General features: G+C 39.8%; 1 protein-coding gene across 7 annotated transcripts in view; it reads right to left on the minus strand.

The window, feature by feature from the left end:
- Nucleotides 1-20260, minus strand: part of LOC122807326 (zinc finger protein 501-like) — a 160350-nt gene that overhangs the window by 32527 nt on the left and 107563 nt on the right. For all 7 annotated transcript variants that reach the window (XM_044078429.1, XM_044078433.1, XM_044078432.1 and 4 more), the window contains one exon: nt 3980-4084. In XM_044078429.1, coding sequence (XP_043934364.1) covers nt 3980-4084 — 105 coding nt within the window. The remainder of the gene's footprint in view (nt 1-3979; nt 4085-20260) is intronic.

Here is a 20260-nt window from a genome sequence, read left to right on the forward strand (position 1 = left end):
AATTGGTGTGGTAGTCAAGAAAAACAAACAGTCTATTTGCAGATGACATTTTATACCTGACAAAACCAGAAAGGAACATACGGAGAGAGTTTCAAATCTTTTTGCAATACAAAATTAATGAAGCCAAAAGAAAGGCAATAGCAGTAAATTATGTACCCATATATGAATTAGTTCTGCATGATCCCTACTTATGGGGACAGGATAAAGTATTAGGAGTTTGGAATAAAAATGATTCTGGTGTGGCAGCTAGGGATATGTGGGAAGACACTAAACAAAAGATAATACAAAAACTGAGAAAACAGAAGCTCTGTTATATAGATATTGATATTAAGATACAAGCAGTTAAAATACTTTTAGGATCTTTAGTCTTATGCACAGGTCAGGCATATTTGTAATCAATCAGATGAGAAGTTGTTGACAGCAATTAAAGAGCTGAAGGAGTTTTATCTGGGAGGGGAAGGCAGCAAGACTCGTGGGATAAGCTTATTCTTCCAAAAGAACAGGGTGGATTGGAATGACCCGATTTGAAGGGGTATTTCAGAGCAATGCAGTTAAGGCTCCTATACACATCACAAGCAGAAAACTACAATTCAAAGTGGAAACAGATGATGAAATGGGGGGAAGCTCAAGAAACAAGGAGAGCCTTTGATTTTGGATTCAAACCTTTACGAAAGATAACCATAATCATACAGGACATTATATTCATAAAGTAGCAAGTATTCTAAACACTAAACCAACACATGACTGGAGAAAGGAGATTTTGTGGATAGGGATGACTGCAATTAGGGATGCAGACAACAGGCAAGAGGGGGCTGGAATTTATTGGAGAAAACTGGCAAAGGAACCAAGGTATCGCGAGCAAACACCTAGAGAGGGAAAGGTAATGGGATGGGTGTTCTATCTGTCCACCCCCTTCTGTAAATTCGAAAAGGTCTCCTCTCTTCTTTCATTGGCTGCTATCAGAAACAAAAAGTCAGTTCACTTCCCTTAAACTATTTTTTTAAAGACTACAGGATTTGCTAGTACAGAAGGATTAGACCATCTTATACAGATGGTCTTCTCTCCTCCTCTTTCTTAAAATGTAACTTGCATTACAGTTTCATTTGTTTAGTATAATATGCATGTTTTTTTTTTTTCAGACCATGTATTCTGTAGCAGCTAACATTTTAAAATCTGTTACATACGGTCCAAAGTTAAAACGTATTTGTCTATAAAAGAGGACTTAGCATTTTACAGTTATTTATAGGAATGCTAATATTTACTCCATCATTCAGCACTTTATGCGCTTTATAGAGTAAATCTAACCGTTGCTCTTTTTTGCATGCTCTTTATAAAAAACGTCTAAATCAACTGTTAGGTTTCTCATTTGCCAACAAATGCAGAGACATTTCATATTCTTTTACCATTCACTGCTAGTGAACATATTCTCTTCAAACTCATCCCGCTCTTCAAATCCAAATCTTATCAAAAGCCATACCACACCTCTGCCTGATGCCTGCAAATCCAACTAAAAATCTTTTTCAAGCTTACCTAAAATAAGACCGATTCAGGTAAAACCTTGTCCACTGCCCCCTCAGACATGGCAGACAAAGTGAAGGAACAGCATTGATGTATCACAAGTTGTTGTTGGTCTTTCAGCTTTTCCCAGTTAGTGGTCACTACAGCGGAAATCCTGTCTGCTAATGATTGGCAGTAGATTTTCACGATCACACAGGTAAACTTTTCAAATCCCCCTGATTTTATTTATAAAAATAAAAATACTAAGAAAATTCTAGAAACTATGTTTTTGAACAATGGTAATTCTACTTACCACAGTTAGATGTCACAGTTGTAGACAATGTTCACATATAGACACTGGTGAAAATAGGGGTATCCGGGATACAATTTAAAAATGCAGAGTAGCTGGCAGATACAATTGCAAAACTGACAAGGTGGTTTACTTAGCTAGGTGCTGTGCATGCAGAGAGTGTTTCATACTGGGAAAATATTTTATATAATGCATTTTCCACTTTTATCAACACAATTACAGTATAAAAGTAAAAAGACAGTAAAAGGGCTTTAGTTAAATATTTACTAACTTGTCAGAATTTTGTAAGATTTAAATTTTTAATTTTGGAAAATGTGAATGGCATTAAACATGGAAGAGAATGGAAAAAACATTTAATCCATAAAGATATGGCAATTAAGGACTGATGCATCTAATGCACCAGGACTTAACACTATTTCCTGGCTAGTAAATTAAAAAGAAGAACTGCAGACATTTAATACAAGTTTTAGTGATAGTTTTACTTCATTAAACGAATAGCATTCAGACTATTAACCTTTAATATTTTATATGTGCATGCTACTATAGCTTTAAGATAAGCATGAGTTGTAAAATGGGAGTGGATAATGCTAAATTGCGATCTAACCAATAGCATTAGATCTGATGAAGTCCCGAATGTAATAGGGACGAAAGCGCTTAACTTTTTGCTTTGTTTAAGAACAGTGGACAATAAACATTTTAGTATGTTAACATTAGTGGCAGTGTAACTTCTCATTATCTACAAACACTGTTGGTCGTCTTATTGGTGTACCCACATCTTTCACTTTTTTTTTTTTTTTTTTAATACAAATCCAACTAAAAAATCTTTTCAAGCTTATCTAAAAAACTGATTCAGGTAAAGCCTTGTAGACTGCCCTCCAGACAGGGCAGATACAGTGAAGGAAAAGCATACTGAATGGAGTCTAGCAAGCCTGACATAGACATATCTTTTCTAGAAGGCTATAAAATACCAATAATCACTGCTCAACTCTTATTTTGGGGGAGGGGGTGGAATCAAACAACTCAGCACACCTAGAAGATCAGCAACAACCCTAAACCTCAGTGTAGAAGTCAGTCTACCCAACAGACTCTAAGATACTGCCACACAAGAAACTGTAGTGTATTCGGATTGTAGTGTTCAATGCAAGCCTATTTGAAAGATTGTTACATTCCCAGTGACCCAATCAGCCTAACCTTGTGCCAGCTTGTTTACCCTCTGGAGGATGAGGCACATTTATAATTGCTCCAAATCACAGATTAAGTTAGAAATAAACAGCCCCCATTATCTTTAACTCAGCTTTAAATGTTGGTCATGTATGAGGCTGTACTAACTCAATGTCTTACTTTCTTCATTAGTCTGATATCATATCTGTAAACACCTTCAAACCTTTAATCTTTTAGAACTGCTATACACACTTCAGGTGCAGACAAGACACCAGATGAACGTCTGAAAAATCATGTATATTGCATTAGCTAAAGAAAAGGTTCCGGATTAAAAAAACAGAGAAATATTTTCCTCCCAGTATGGCAGAAACCACTTCCTTATAACTGTATAAAGTACATGTTGTTAATCTTTATAGTTTTTAAGATCTTGAAAGTCTATACATATACACATTTTATCTTGCTTCACAGGAGTAACCATTATGAACCATAAACCACAATCCAAATAAATTTAGTCTTTCCTAATGTGACGGTACCTTAGGACAGCATATAATGCATTCTCAGTATAAAGTGGCACTTTGGCACATGTTTGGCGCAATTCTATGGGCGCAGCACATGTTTTTCCTACACCAACATTACTAAGGTTAAAGTTATGTAAAACTGCGTGTTTCTAATTTAAAAAAGGTGGGGCAGCCCAAAATGCATCCTAACAGGTAGAGGTGCTGTTCTACAGTTTATGTACTACATGCTGCAGTGCAAAGGTAAGGTTAAAAGCATTGGGGGAAAAAAGTCACTGAACTTTGCAAAAACTACCTTCTTACTTCTGTGATGATGGTTTCATTGCACAGTATGTAATACACAATTCTAGCAGCAGTCTAATCCATGGCATTAACTACCTCAAACTTAGAACTACGCACTTTGCTACACAGTCTACTACTGCACTGCTGTAATTAGTACTTGTAACTGAAAAAGGGAATCATTTCTGTGGTACGCAGTTTCTGACCATGTACTTACTGTTTGGGCCAGCTGCTTGCTGTTCTGGTTCTTCTTTTTTTACAACAGTAAGGTTCTCATCCATCTTTGGCAGGGAAAGTGATAATTCCATTGGTGTTTGATAACCTGAATAGGTTTATAAAAAAAAAAAACATGCAAATGAACTGTCAGCAAAATGAAATGCACCCTCCAAATCAAAACATTGCTTACATTTCCTGCTACACAGCTTAGGCATATTTAAACATGACATCTGAGTCATTCAATATTTCCTATAACCTGATCATACCCATAAAAGTAAACATTGCAATAAAAAACAAGCCAAAACAACACACCCTCCAATTCAAATCACTAAAAATGTTATTTTGATACACAGATTAAGAAAAAATAAATTTATCCAGGACCTCGGAGTCACTCAATTCAACCAAGCAATCTTACTTGGGATGCTGGAATTTGAAGAAAAAGTTTTACATGTGCACACTTCAAAAACCTTTTGGGAAGGACCATCAGGGCCAGTACTAGCATTTTGAGGGCCCCCAGCAAGTTTCAATTTGGGGGCCCTACCCAGGAGAATACAAGTGTGACCACATTGTGGTCAGAGCCCCTTCCCTATCAAGTCCATGGAGCACCATTTAATAATCAGTGTGCAGTGTTACTACACTTTGACCATTAAAAAAGACCTGAAATGCCAAGGTACACAGTGACTTGCATTTAATACCAACAGATACAAAACAGGCCAGCAGCTACTGAAGGTGTATGAGGTAAAAGTAAAATGAGATACGTATAAAACCTAAAACACCACCATGGAACTGATGCTTTTTAATGTCACTCCAAGTAAAATCCCCTTGTAAACTTTGTCAAAGATAAGCGCTTTCGCTAATAACCTTCATCAGATCGGAAAGATTAAAGTGGGGAACATTCAAAATAAAAAGAACCTTTAGCCAATCAAAAAGTTCACAAGGGGCTAACACTCTCTTTAATAATCAGAGTGCAGCCAATAGACAACGCTGGGGAAGTGGCCATGGGAACACCATGTGCTAACAGTTATTCCAACTTGGTGCTTGTGGAATGGGAGAAAGAAAAAGTCTTGGCACAGTCAAATCCATGGTTTAAGAAAGTAGTATATTATCCACGTTTTGTGGACAAAATTCTACTCATTTGGAATGGACAAGAAGAACTGCTTGCTTTTATAGCATACCTGAATACAACCACTACTTATTTGAAGTTCACTGCACAATATTCTGATGACAATATAGACTTCTTGGATGTAACTCTTCTTGAATGAGAATAAGGAGATTGGCACCAAGATACATAGAAAGAAACATGGAAAAATAATTACCTGTATAGGACCAGTATGCATCTCAGGCACCTTTCCAGAAATATCATGAACAATGAAATCACTAGAATATCAAGGCTCTGCACAAATGAATCAGATTATGAACAAGTCATCTCATTTTTACAAGGAAACCCGAGTATTCGGGGCTATTCAGAAAAAGCCCTCTCTTTGAGGAAGGATGAGTTAGCCCACCTAAGGAAAGGCAAAGGGGCTCCATTATTGCACAGAAATGATGATTTTCCGAACAGAAGAGCAATTCATAGTGCCACCAGAAATGTTCCCAGTGTTAATTTAACTTACACCAATGACTGCCATCAAATTTGTGGGATAATTAAGAGGTTTTGGCCCATCCTGACCCAAGACATTAAAATACGTGAAACTGTAGGCGATACACCTAGTTTCACCTTCAAAAACAAAAAACTTAAAACGATTATTGTGTATGAAAGATGGTGTAAAGGACATCCCTACTAGAATGAAGAAAGGAACTTTCTGTAATGGCAGATGTTCAGCCTGTGACAGCATTGACACTAGCAATTTGTTTATACAGCCCATTAATAAAATTCTTCATAATTTCTTGTGCCAAGCGGACTGCAATACTCCCCATGTGGTATATTTGGCCACTTGCTCAGAATGTCCCGCATATTATTTGGGTAAAACTGATCACATTTTTAAAAATACGGTCTTGAGACATCTCCATGACATTCGCCATCAAGATGTTAAAAATTGCCTGGACAGCCTTATTATGCAGTTCCCTTTCCATCGGTTTAGATTTAAAGTATTGGAGAACATTTTTTGTAGGAACAAGACTAGGAGACATCACCAATGCTATGGAGAGAAATTAAATCAAATGAATAATACATTTGAAGGCGGATAAGCCACCAGGGACTTAATGCGGTTGTTCCGCTATGACCAATACTGAAGAATAGACCACCTACCATTAGCCAAAAATGAAGGCGTATGTATTTTTCTTAGCCTTCTATTGGCTACACTCAGATTGATTAGTAAAGAGGGTGTTGGCCCCTTGTGAACTTTTTGTTTGGCTAAAGGTTCTTTTTATTTTCAATGTTCCCCACTTTAATCTTTACGATCTGATGAAGGCTATTACCAAAAGCGCTTATCGTTGACAAAATTTACAAGGGGATTTTACTTCATTTCATGTCTTATGTTCATTTGTGTACATTTGGAGTGACATTAAAAAGCATCAGTTCCGTGGTGGTGTTTTAGGTTTTATACGTACTGCATTTAGTACCAATGTTACATTATGACAAACCCTGTACCACGGCAAGGTAGCCACTCACAATGGTGTGCACACACACACTGACTGGGGCAGCACAGTGGTGCAGCGGGTTAGCATTGTCACCCCGCAGGAAGACGTTCTTCTGTTTGATTCTCGGCTGGGGTGCTTTCTGTGCAGAGTCTGCATGTCCTCCCTGTGTTTGCGTGGGTTTCCTCCCACATTCTAGACACGTGTATGCAGTGTTTTTCCCCAGACCTCAGTTAAAAATAGGCTCTGTCCTAGTCAGACTTTCCCGGACAACACATGTTAAATAAATGAAATTTAGTACCAATGTTACACTATGACAAGCCCCAGTACCACAGCAAGGTAGCCACTTAGACATGTACACACACACACACACACACACACACACACACACACACACACACACACACACACACACACACACACTGCCTGGCATTTAGTAGCAATGTTGTTACATTATGACATAATTGCGCCACAATATTGACTGTCAGTGGTGCCGCTGTTTCTTGTGCCTTCCCTTGCTGTGCAGCTCCCAACTAAACTTTTATATTGGTTACTGTGAAGGCTGCCAGCCTAGCCAGATAGAATTGTGCAGATAATTCTATCATTTGTAAATATGAATGGTGAACTTAAAACAATGTGGCAACATTACTATCTGCTGTAAATAAAACTAAGTCAAGCATTTTTTGTTGGTCCTTTGAAATTAAAATCATTTCATGACTGCCTTTGATGTTTGCAATTCGGCTCCAGCCAGGCTAGATGAAGGCTTCCTGCCTATTGTCTTAAGGCTAAAGTTAATGACCAGAATTTACATATGGAATGTCCTTTATTGCTCTAAGTGTAAAAGAATGTAAATGCAGTTTCTGTCAGCCTGGGAACACCAGGAAAGTGTAAAAGATGTAATGTTATCAGAACTGCAATATCAATTTAAACAGAGAATTAGGGGGGCATTAAGCATTTTTGTCATGAACATCCAACTCATAGCACTGCTTTTTGTCTTAAGTTAAGTTAGACTTGTGTTTTCTTTTAGATTATCTAGGAACTATAAAATTTAGACCAAGTGTTTTTCTGTGATGTCAGAACTGTACTATTGATTTATTTTAAGTATTTCTGTGTGATCTCTGAACTCTTGACTAGCACCGACTGTAGTAGAAAGTACTGTCTTGTGGTTTTAATTGTTTATTATTAAATATTTTAAAACCTTTTAACTGTGGCTGGTTTTGTGTATATAAGGACCCTGTACCGGATCACTCTAATAAGCCTCGAGACTGTTTAGTCACATACACCAATTGGATAATAATATTGCATAGCAATAATTGGACACCCTTTTAAGGGCCTTTGAGTAGCTGATAATTATTAGTGGGTGGTGGCAGCTGGTACTACCGTATAGTATGGGTAAAAGGGGCACAGATGGAGAACCTGTGCCAGCCTTCCCCAGAAGTGTCTGTGTGGTTGTGCAAACTCTTATCTCAAAGTGCATGCGTGTGTGTCAACTACTTGGGCAGGGACACGAAGCACTGGTTGGACAGCGAAGGTGCTAGAGGTTTTAGCTTGTCCACTAGGCTGAGATCTGGACCCTATAGCTGTGCCAGTGGGAAGTCTTATTGGGGACCTGGAGAGCAAGGGAGCGACCAGCCCCAGACTGACTGCGATCTCTGTGTGCTCTTAAGGGAAACTGCACTTTACTGTGTATATTTATCTTTTCCTCATATATGAGATGCCCTCTCTGGTGTTAGTGGTGAGGATCGAGGCTCCTTGATTGCTGGGCCAGAGCACGGGCATCACAGTTACCTAATGAAGGTTCCAGAGTATCTTCCTGTGGCAATTTATCAGATCCTTCCCATTCCATCTGTTTCTATTTAATTTGGGGACCCACTGGTTTTATCACACTGTGATGTCATCAGAGCTGGATTTTCTATGCTAAACCTCTCACTTCACAGGTAATCCATAACTTCAGTTTCTATTTCTCTAACTTCTCCATTACTAATCTTCTTTTCTGCTTCCCCCTTGGTTTTCTATTTTTTGTAGTGTAAAAGTTTCCAAATCCGAATGCCTTTGACTGCACTTCTTTACAAATATCTTTGGTGGTGTTTTTTTTTTTTTTTTTTTTTTTTTTTTTTAGTATTGATTACTTTTGCTTTCTGCTTTGCATAAATATTCCACCATATTAAATCTTTTTTTTTCTTTCCCACATCCACATTTCTTCTTCAGATGTCTCCTGCTCCACGTTTCCCTTTGCTTTGGGGATTCATTCTTCCATCATGCTGCGAGATAATCCATGTTAGACTTTATACACTAAACCCTTAATTTTGCAGGTGTTCCATAACTTCAGCTTCTATTTGTTTAACTTATACTTTACTAATCTTCTATTCTACATTCCCACTTTGAGATCTTATTTTTGTATTGTGAAACTGTTCACGTCTGGGTGCCTTTACCTGTTTTTCTCTCATATCTTTGGAGCTGCTTTTTTGTATTCATTAATTTGGCTCTCTCCTTTGCATAAATATTACACCATATTAGAGCTCTCTTTCTTTCCCATGACCATATTTCTTTTTTATACCTTTCAAAAATCTCTAGGTTTTGTTGTTTATTTTTTTTGCTGCTCCTCAGTGGCTTCTTTTTCCAAACAGCTCCAGGTTTCTTGGTCTGTATAATATTTTCAGAATCTGTTGTATTAATGAACACAAATTTAGATTTTGAGATTAACAGTTTTTGTTGGGTAAGTATTTTTTCCTTGAATTTCTCTCAATCTTTTGAATATCTTCTACCCAAAAATTTTTGGGCTTCTTGCATTATAGTAACAATATATCATTTCATTCTTTTCTTCAGTAGTCCACTCTATCATCTTTATGGCTCTTTTTTGGCCTGTCAGATTTGTGGCTTTTGTGGACTACTACATCCCTCTCTTTATACCAACACACACAAACAGACACACACACACTACATTGAAGGGGTCTGGGACACATGAAATATGTTGGATTGTAATATTAGGGAACTTGTTTCCTGAACAGTAGATTTTGCCAGTCGTCATGTAACATGTTCTCTACACTTACAGTAGAAGATGCTGCAGACATCAACCAAACACATTTATATATATATATATATATATATATATATATATATATATATATATATATATATATATATATATATATAAAAACCTAAGATTCAATACCCACATCTCCCTCACCAACAAAAAAGTCCACTCCAAACTAGGCACCCAGAATTAAACCCTACCTCACAGAAAGTGCCAGACTAGCTACTGCCTGCACTCAACTACTTTCCACCCTCCTCTATGGCTCTAGTTTTTACAAACTTTCATAAAGCAGACCTAAATAATCTTGAAATATGATATTCTAAAATTGCCAAATTTGCTACAGGCCATCCTTACAAAACATATCACTGCTCAGTACTCTCACATCTCAAATGGTTAGAACTCCCAAACCTTCTAACATTAAACCAACTGTCCATAGCCCACAAAATAATCCACAAACCAAATGACTGCTCAGCACTCAGTAACCTAATCCAACTCAACAGCAATCCTAGATGACTAAGATCTTCAAATAAACTAATGGTAAAGGTTACTCAACCCCATAAATCTCAAGGCACCGCCCTCTACTCCTATACAATTGCCAAACGCTGGAACACTCTTCCTCAACCTATAGCTAAAAACCCTAGCATACATGAGTTTAAATGCTCCCTTAAGGAACAACTAGAAAAACAATGGCTCTGCTCCTGCCATATCCAAGGGTAGGCCACCCACTACTCCCCTAAATCAGCCTCAACTAGCTCACACTCACAACTCTGTTGATCAGTGGCAGTGGCAGTGAATAACATTGAACAGCTTCCCTGCCCCCCGTAGGAGTGGTTACTGACTTGAAACTGTAGTTTTATTGGCCAATAGGGGTAATTTCCAAAACTCCTTCATCTTCCTCTCTTAAAACCTAGTTGCCTCGTGGTTTTGGCGTCTTTTCAGGCTTGTTGGCTGTTGGTGAATCACCCACCAAGAGGAGAAAACGCTGAGAGAAGAAGGGAGCCACTTTTGAGATTTTAAGTATTTTTTCTCTGTTTATTTGCTAAGTTTTTCTGCATAGCTGCCTAGTTTGAGCATTTTCTGGCTTGTTAAACTTGATTTCTGCATTAGTAGCTGTATTTAGAGCACAACCAAAAGCTGTTTACTGAACTTCCTGTTTGCACTTAATTTTAAATCGTTTTTTTCTCAAAACTTGCATATTTTCTGTCCTTGACCTAGCACTCTTGTGTGGGGTCATTTACTGCACTGTTATAACTTGATATTACTTGTGAACCTCTGCTATCTCTGAAAAAAAAAAAAAAAAAAAATCTTGCTTTTTCCCCACTTTTCTGAGATTTAAAAAAGTTCAGTTACAGGCTTGCTGTTCCTGAACTGTTTGTAAGTTTCTGTGAGGCCATTTTTGCTTGGGCTAAAGGAAAGTCTCTCTGTTGATCAGTGGCAGTGAATAACATTGAGCAGCTTCCCTGCCCCCCGTAGGAGTGATTACGGACTTGAAACTGTAGTTTATTGTCCGTTTTGGGTCTATTACTGCTTCTTTCCAGCCCCTGCTATCAAGCACGCTTTAACGTGCTTTAGCGCGGAGTTGCCACTACAGCAGCATCGGGCAGCGCCGGTTTAACAAGGTTAAACTTTTTCTGGCTCCATAAAGTCTGTTCTTCAATTTTTCCCTTAGAACTGCTATGTTAGGAACCTAAACAGTTTACACCTTCACTAAAAAGTGCAGCACTTGTTCCTAATAGCTTTTTCTTCTCAAAAAGCTCAGCACTTGTCTTAAAAGCATATCCCTTGTCTTATAAGCATTTTCTTTGCAGGTCAAGCACTCCTATATTATACAAATCCCTCACTTGCAAAACCCCCCAGGAGTGCCCACTTCCCTGCTAAGCCCTCTACTTTTCTGTCTCATACCAACTCATAATTCTTTCTAGCATGTCGAAGGGTCAGATGCTGGCGTCCTCTCCTGCCCAGTTGGTGAATCTGGGAATTCTGAGGCAATGTTACAATTGCCTCGTACACAGACAACCCTCTCCTCCTCCCACATAACACTAACACTTGCGAGAGATGCAGCTATTTAGCCAAACTGGAGGCTGAGCTCTCTCAACTCAGGACTGGCAAGACCAGGCAGGAGGAGAAGGCAACTACACACACCACAATACCAGTCTCACATAACTCAACCACACCACTGAATCAAACACATAAACATACCAAGACATACTCGGAGGCTCTGAGTAAAAATTTACCTAAACAGCAAAGGCCTACAAAGCAGACACCCAAGCAACTGCAAACTCAAGACACCACACAAACAACACAAACAACAAAATCAGTGTGCAAAGCAGTCACTGCCCTTAAGGCCAAATACAACACCAAACATACTTGTCATAGGTGACTCCATAGTCAGACACACTGACGTCCCACTCACCAGGCTGAACAAGGAGAAGGTCACGGTAAGCTGCCTATCGGGTGCTAGAATCCGCCACAACACAAGCACTCAGGTCACTCCACAGCAAGTACAAGTATGACACAGTCATTGTCCATGCTGGTGTGAACGACCTGAGACGTACCTCCCTGGACTACATGAAAAGAGACATAGAGGAGCTCTCTGATTATGTAGCCCAGGCAGGTATGACCCTGACCCTGAGCAGTATCCTTCCTTCACCAAGAATGATGCCACAATATAGTGACAAGATTATCAGCTTTAACAATTGGCTTAATTTCTGGTGTCATTCAAAGGGGATCCAGTGTCTGTCTGCCTGGGATGACATGCTTGACAAGCCACGCTGCTTTGCAAGGGACGGCTTGCATCTGTCACCCCTGGGATTTCGGATATTGGCTAAGGCTCTTGCCACCCCCATAGTGCCTTTTTTAGGCAAGGCTCAAATTCTAAACCTACCACCCTAGAAAACAAAAACGGGAAGAAACTAAGGGTAATGCTGCTCAATGCCAGAAGTCTAAATCTCAAAATGCACGCACTCGAGGCCCTTCTCAGTATGGAGAACATCGATGTCTGTGCTGTGACTGAAACCTGGTTCAAGGCTCCTGAGAGCACCCTGGCACTATCAGGTTTTACCTCATATCATGCGTTCCGGCCCCAAAACCCGGACCACACCACAAAATGAGGGGGTGTATCCATATTCATCAAGGATACCCACACCTCCAGGTTGGTGGCTAAGCACAAAGCATCGGAAACCATCCAGGTGCAATTAACCATAGGCAAAACTGCTCTACAATTTGTAGCATGCTACAGGCCACCCTCTCAAATTCAGGAAACCCACACAGCCTTCCTGAAGACACTGGAGGGTATAAATGTATCACCAAACACCATCATATTGGGTGACTTCAACTACCCGAATATAGGCTGGGAACATTACTCAAGCCCCAACTTTCTAGCCCAAAGGTTCCTGGAGTTCATAAATTCAAATGCCATGGAACAACTAGTCACCGTCCCCACAAGAGGAGAAAATATACTAGATCTCATCACAAACATGGGGACAAAATGCTCCACACCGGAAGTATATCCCTCATTGGTGAGATCAGATCATAAACTAATCTCACTAGAAATCCACATCCCGCCCCCACCCCAAACAAAAAAGACCACAGTGAAAAACTTCTCTAAAGCAAACTTCACACTACTCAAGACAGGTGTGGTATCCTTCAAGGCCCCCCGAGCCAATGGAAACCACAACCCAAACTGCGGAAGCCCTTACAAATGCCTTCTATGAACACCTTCAGGACTGCATGGATCAGGCAATCCCAAATAAAACCAAGAATCTTTCCACCAAGGGCAAACGTCCAGTCTGGTGGACCCCAGCCATAAACAAACTTTACAATAAGAGGAGAAAGCTATTACATGATAGAGCAAAATCCCAAAAAGGGAAGGCATCTTTGATCAGTACTAGCAAGAAACTACGATCCCTCATAAAATCATCCAAGGCCAACTTTGAGAAAAAAACTGCCATAGATTCAAAAGACAATCATAAGGCCTTCTTCAGCTATGTCAGAAACCTAGGTGGAAACTCCCAGATATGCTCAGAATTAGTCCAAAATGATACAAAAATCACTGAACCCACAGACATTGCCAACATACTGGCAGACAGGTTCAGCGCAAACTTCACCCCCCCTCCCAAAAAGGAGAGATAACTATCCCAACAGAGTGTAGCCTCCCAGACATCTCAAATGCACAGGTGAAAGCTGCTCTCTCTAAAGCTAAAAACACAGCATCAATGGGACCGGATGGTGTCCCCGGCTGTGTGCTACATGAACTCAATGAAGAACTAAACCCGCACATAAGGCAGCTGTTTAATCTTAGCCTTACCACAGGATATGTGCCCAACGAGTGGCGTACGGCAACTGTGGTCCCACTCCACAAAGGCGGTGCCTCTACGGACCCTGGTAATTACCACCCCATAAGCTTAACAAGCCTGGTCTGCAAAGCTATGGAGAGGATTATAATGGAACTCATAAACAAGGACATAGGGGACTTGCAGACCTTGGACCCAACCCAGTTTGGCTTTGTCAAGGGCAGATCTTGCCTTTTGAACTTGGTCGACTTCTTCGAAACAGTCACCAAGGCCATTGATGAGGGAAAGGCAGCCCATACAGCCTACCTTGACCTTGCAAAAGCTTTCGACACAATACCCCACTCGGGTATTATAGAGAAACTTACCAGCTTAAATGTAAACCCATATGTCACAAGATGGGTTGCAAACTGGCTAAAGGACAGAACCCACAGGGTTAGAGTTGCTGGAGCCATGTCAGACTCCAAGCCGGTTACAAGTGGTGTCCCACAGGGCTCAGTCCTTGGCCCCCTATTGTTCGGCATCTACTTCTCAGAAGTACAGGCAAACATAGGAGGACTATGGCTGACAAAGTTTGCAGATGACTGCAAACTGGGTGCCATAGTGGATAGTACATCGGACACAGACATCCCTCAGAGGGGTCTCACGGAAACTGATAGCTGGTGCCAGAGCCATGGCCTGAAGTTAAACGCAAAAAAGTGTATAGTCATACCCTTCGGAAAAACAAGGTAACCCCAAGCTACCATATAGGTGGCAACCCACTAAGCACAGAAGAGGTTATCAGGGACCTGGGTACCCAGGTTGACAGTGGCCTCTCGTTTGACACTCACGTTGCTAAAGTGGTTCGAAAGACCTTCTACATTGCCCACCTGATCATGAAGGGATTCACATCCAGATCAAGTGAGGTCATTGTTCCCCTGTACTCTTCACTTATCAGACCAATGATCGAGTACAATGCCCCATTCGGGATGTATCTCACCAGACACCTGCAGCAATTGGAGAGACCCCAAAAGTTCCTCACCAAAAGGATAAAGGGACTACAAAACCTGTCATATACTGCCAGACTGAAGAAACTCCAACTCTATTCAGTTGCATACCGTCTGCTCAGAGGTGACCTGTGCCTGACATACAAGGCCATGACCAACCCGGAATTAATGGACATGCTCCACCTCAAAAAATCCAAATCCACCAGAACCACTAGAGCAAGTGACTTAAACCTTAGCACGGATATAAATAGGATGTGCTGGAGGGATAGATTTATCACCCAGAGACTCCCCATGCTGTGGAATAAAATCCCGGTCCATGTGAGGCTGAGCACCTCGCTGGCTCTGTTCAAGAGAAATCTTGACCGGTGGTTGGGAGATCGTAGGTTTACCCCGGGAATCATCTCTGTGTCACTGCTGGACAGAGGCACAACAAACTAATGGGCACAGTATTTCTAACATAAGGGGTGGCATAAGCCACATAACTTTGGGCTAGGCTTATAAATGCCTTAGGGCAGATAGCCTAGTATAAACCTATGAACCTATAAACTGCTGAAGGCTAACGTTATTCTACATTCTGTTGAGTTAACAATCGTTAACACATATACTGCCTTGTCTTTAAACTGCTATACTGACAACATTGTTCCTTCTTGACAGTCTGTATCACACTGTTCACACTAAGTCATGCAGTTAATCTCATTCTCAAATTTTGTAAAATGTGTCTTAATTATTGTATTTAGTTAATTACTGTACTGATTTTTACTTTATACGTTGTTTAATTAATGTGTGTTCAACCTGATTGTTGAATAGTGTATATGTGTACTTCTGAAGCTTTTCTCCCTGGGCCTCCACTGAAAATGGGCCCCGTGCCCAGTTGGACAATACCCAGTACACAAATGAAAAATAAATATAAATAAATATAACACATATATATATATATATATATATATATATACACATACACACACACACTCACCTTCACATTTCACCAAGTGCAGTGTAAGTGGCGCAACAGGTAGCACACTTGCCTTTGGTGCTGTAAGATGAGAAGATTCTGGGTTTTATTTCCACATCACGTGCATGGAATAATACAGTGCAGCATAAGGGGGGGGTGCTGCAATCCTGAGTGTGCCATCCTTTACACGAGATGTTCAGCTAAGGCCCCATCTGCATAAGCTGGTGGTAGCTCATGGAGATGTAAATGATCTCATGGTGTTTGTTTAAAAAGTGTAGGGGAAGTTTCCTGGTGCCCTGCTTACATTTTTCCTAGTAGTATAACTACTGCCTCAGTTTTCCCCTGAAAGAGGTCACTAGCCTAGTGGGACAAACCTGGTCAACAAGGGATAAATAAATAAACAATACTGAATAACCTATCCATGCCAGTCTATCCAACCTACTGGCCAAGTACTGATACATACCTGCTCACCAACAGAATGCAACCATCCAAACATTCATTCAGATTACCTGCTTTAACTCAGCTTCATGGGACAGATGATGAATATCTGGGAAGGATAGATAAGAATTTATAAAAGGGTGGTACAGTGGATAGTGTTCATGTCTCTCAGGAAGATGTTCCCAAGGTCAATTCTCAGCTAGTATTTAGCTAGTAAATTTAACAGGAATATGCACCAATGTCTTTTTCTCAGCTTAAAACTGACCTCTGTGCACGTCTCTCTGTGTAATTTTACCTTTTACTTTTTTAACTGAATTTTCACTGCAATTGTAGACTTTTTATCATGTTATATAATACCATTGTTCAATAGTATTACATAAATGTAAATGCATTGTTTTCATATTATATTGCTGTTCATGGAGCTTTTCTCCCTGGGACTCCGATGAAAATGGGCTCTTCTTGGCCCATCAGACTACCCCGGTAAACAAACTGTATGCCAACTGTGTGGAGTTTGCATGTCCTCCCAGTGTTTGTGTAAGTTTCCTCTGGGTGCACCAGTTTTCTCTCACATTCCAAAGACATGCAGTAGATAGATTGGACACATTAAATTGGCCATAGGTGCAAGTGTGTGGTATGGAAGAACAACCGTGGCAGGGCTAGCCGACCATCAATGTGAACCTTGGCTCTATAGGATTGTCACTGTTGATGTGAAACCCTGACCCATGTGCAAAAATGGGAAAAAGGGTGATGGATTACTTTTATCAAAATAACTTTTTGCATGTATAAAATAATGCATTTAGCTATTTTGTGAGCTTTCTAACAGTTGTTGTTAGTAAGCTATTAAGTGTTGCATATTTTGCCCATTTGCTCCACATTATAAGAAACTGCATTCTGCATTTTGCAAATGGAAAGATGGGAGCCATTTCTCTGAAGCTGGAAACAAAATCTGGACATTGGCCCATGAAAAATAGGTACAACTGGCTAAAAATCTGTATGCTGATCAACATAAAATGTGCATACATAATTATGTAACCCTGCCCACTCCAGTGGAATTGTGGGATAGTAACTTTTAAACGCAAACTGAAGGACAAAATATGATTATGAAACACAAAAACAGAATAGTGTTTTATTTATAGTATTTGATCTTGTACCAAACTTTGCACTTGTATACAACTAAAATACAATTTTCTTTTATAAAAATAAAATTAATGGCGCGTCAGCTTTCCACTTTATTAAATAACACAAAATATAATCAGAAATCTGATTTATATTAACATCTGAACTTGTATAAAACCAAAATACAATTCTCTTGCATAAATAAAATGAACTACTACTACCTGCATTCAGTACACCGACTCCACTTTGATTTGTGCAGCCTACACCCCAAACAACATTTAATACCATTGAAAACTGGCTTTCCAACAGCCAACTGATCTTGAATCCCAAAAAAAAAAATTACTATTCACCCCAACCCAGTGGTACCCTCCCACAACCTTACTGTGATTTCTAACAATGGAACTATTATCACTCCAGATACCCACACAAAACTGCTAGGGGTGCACATAGATAACCATCTAAAATGCGACCCCCATGTAAGCGAAACCATAAAAAATACAAACAAAAGAATTGGTTCACTGACAGGAACAGGGCATTCTTAACGCCAAGAAACTAGATCCACTATTGCCCGCTCCCACCTGGTATCAAGATGTATGCATCCCCTATACTTACCGACTTGGCAAAGGATGAACTAAAACTATCACTCTGTTACAATCACATAGCCCATTTCACCCGCAACTCTAAGTTTTGTACACATTACTGTCAAAACCTCAAACTACTCAAATGGCTTGAATTCCTTAATCTCCTTCTATACATCCAACTTAATATAGCTCATAAAGTGCTTCATCCAGTCGAACTCTCCCGGTCAACAAATGTAAATAAATACATACCAGTCTACAACACATTGAGATAGGAAATGCATTATAAATTACATCAAAAGTCACTAATGGGTAAACTGAAATTAAAATCAGCAGAAGCCAGAAGGGCACAGATACAGCTCCATAGAACTAATTATTTACATATCTGACTGTAGATATTATGGCCATCTCTCTCAATCTCTTAAAGCAAGAAATCTGGACCAAGCCACCAATAATGGGGGACCAAACAAAGGCACAGAAATGGTCAGTGGCACTGTTTAAATACTACTCTTCCAAACAGTCCTCAGAGATTTGCCACTGCCAATGACTTGCCAGAAAAATAAAATTTTATGAGAAATGTACCCATAACAAAAAGCCAAAAGCTTAATTCCCTTCGGTAGTTTTCAAGTATGGACAAGCACCAAAATGAAACACTTTCCACAGTGATCCATCCCATCAATAGATTCCAAAGTATGCACAGGCACCAAAAATGATACATTTCCCCAGCAATCCATCCCCTCAGTTCAGTAGCTTCCAAGTATGCACAAGCACCAAAATGAAACATTTCCCTCAGCGATCCATCCTCTCATCTTCATTAGCTTCCAAGTATGCACAAGCACCAAAATGAAACATTTCCCCCAGCAATCCATCCATCCCTTGAGCAAGCCTAACTCTGCGAATCTGCGAGGAAAATTACAGCACTATAAATGAATAAATTAAATCATATTTGTACTTGCATCGCAGAGACAAACAGCTGAAAATATGCAGCTGCCCTGGCAGGGCAAGTATAGAATGTAACAAAACAATAACAGTACCACCAACTACCAAGAAAGACAAGTGTACAAACTACAAAGCCACCAACAAAGAAACAAGTCCGGTTTCACAAACTGCTTTTTCAATTTGTATTTTGTAATACATGCTCTTGCTCAACGCTCATATAGCTCTCTCAACTTAAGAAAAAAAAAAGCACTAACAGATAGACCAGACCAGTACATATTCACGAAGAATTTGCAATGACTGCATTTCTTTTTTTTACTTTTTACCTGAAGGAACCAGGGGAAGAACTGGGTCTGGTGGTGATATATTTTCTCACGACTGATTTGATGAGGAGTCCTGTCTGAGACGGAGTCTGACGACTGCTGCACTAAATACACACTTACTAGTATGTAACAAACCATGAATGGCTCGCCTGTAACACTTTGCTGTAGATAAACACAGTAGTACACGCCCCCTCAAGCCCTCAGCTGATTTATGACCTACAACTTACAAATTGTGCATGCTCTGAATAAGTGATTAAGAGTGTGTGTGCGCATTAAAAAAGGGGACATTCTAGCCAAACAAGAACATTAAATACCGAATAAAATATGGATAATATACAAAGCTACATGAAAAATCAGGTTAACCCTTTGTAAGAGGTTAAATTTAAATAAGTATCTCTTAAAATAACAGCAGAACAACAGTCCTGCTCCATGAAACAATTGAAACGGATCTGTGCCAGAAGTGCAAAACTAGGCAACATGATACACCACATTGATTAATTAATTAGTAAGTGCCAAGGATACGGTGAGAGGCTTGAGTAAGTTTGTAAGTGAGGGGGGTGGAGGAGATGAGTAATGGTGTTGGGGAAGGGTGTTATACAGTGAGAGAATGGGATTATTTAAGTGGGGAAGCAGGCTGAGTAAACATGCCTCTGAAGCACGGAGGCGCACAAAGGCAATGGAAGGGAATTTAAAGTGAAAAAGAGGAGTTTAAGTTATATCTGAGAAGCAGCTGCAGAATGTTTCCTTTCAGAGTTGCTTTTTGAAGGATTTCCTGAATTGGGTACAGTATCACATTCTCTGACATTAAGGATCTAAATGGTCAAAGCTTTGGTCTCGGTATGGAAAACCTGTGGGTGGTGGAGGGAGTGAGAATGATTAGGTTGGGATCTCAGCTTATCTGTCTTTCTGTAATTTTCAGTCTTCCTGATGGGCATGCGAAGGACCTTAAACAGAAATGTACCCAACATGAGCTGAGCTCTTTGTTGCTCTGGGAGTCAGTTTGCCTTTTTCACAAACGTAGTGTATTGGACAGAATATTTTCTTTTAATATAT

The sequence above is a fragment of the Protopterus annectens genome, chromosome 1.part1 (assembly GCF_019279795.1).
Source record: "Protopterus annectens isolate FY-2018-M chromosome 1.part1, PAN1.0, whole genome shotgun sequence".
Lineage (NCBI taxonomy): Eukaryota > Metazoa > Chordata > Ceratodontiformes > Protopteridae > Protopterus > Protopterus annectens.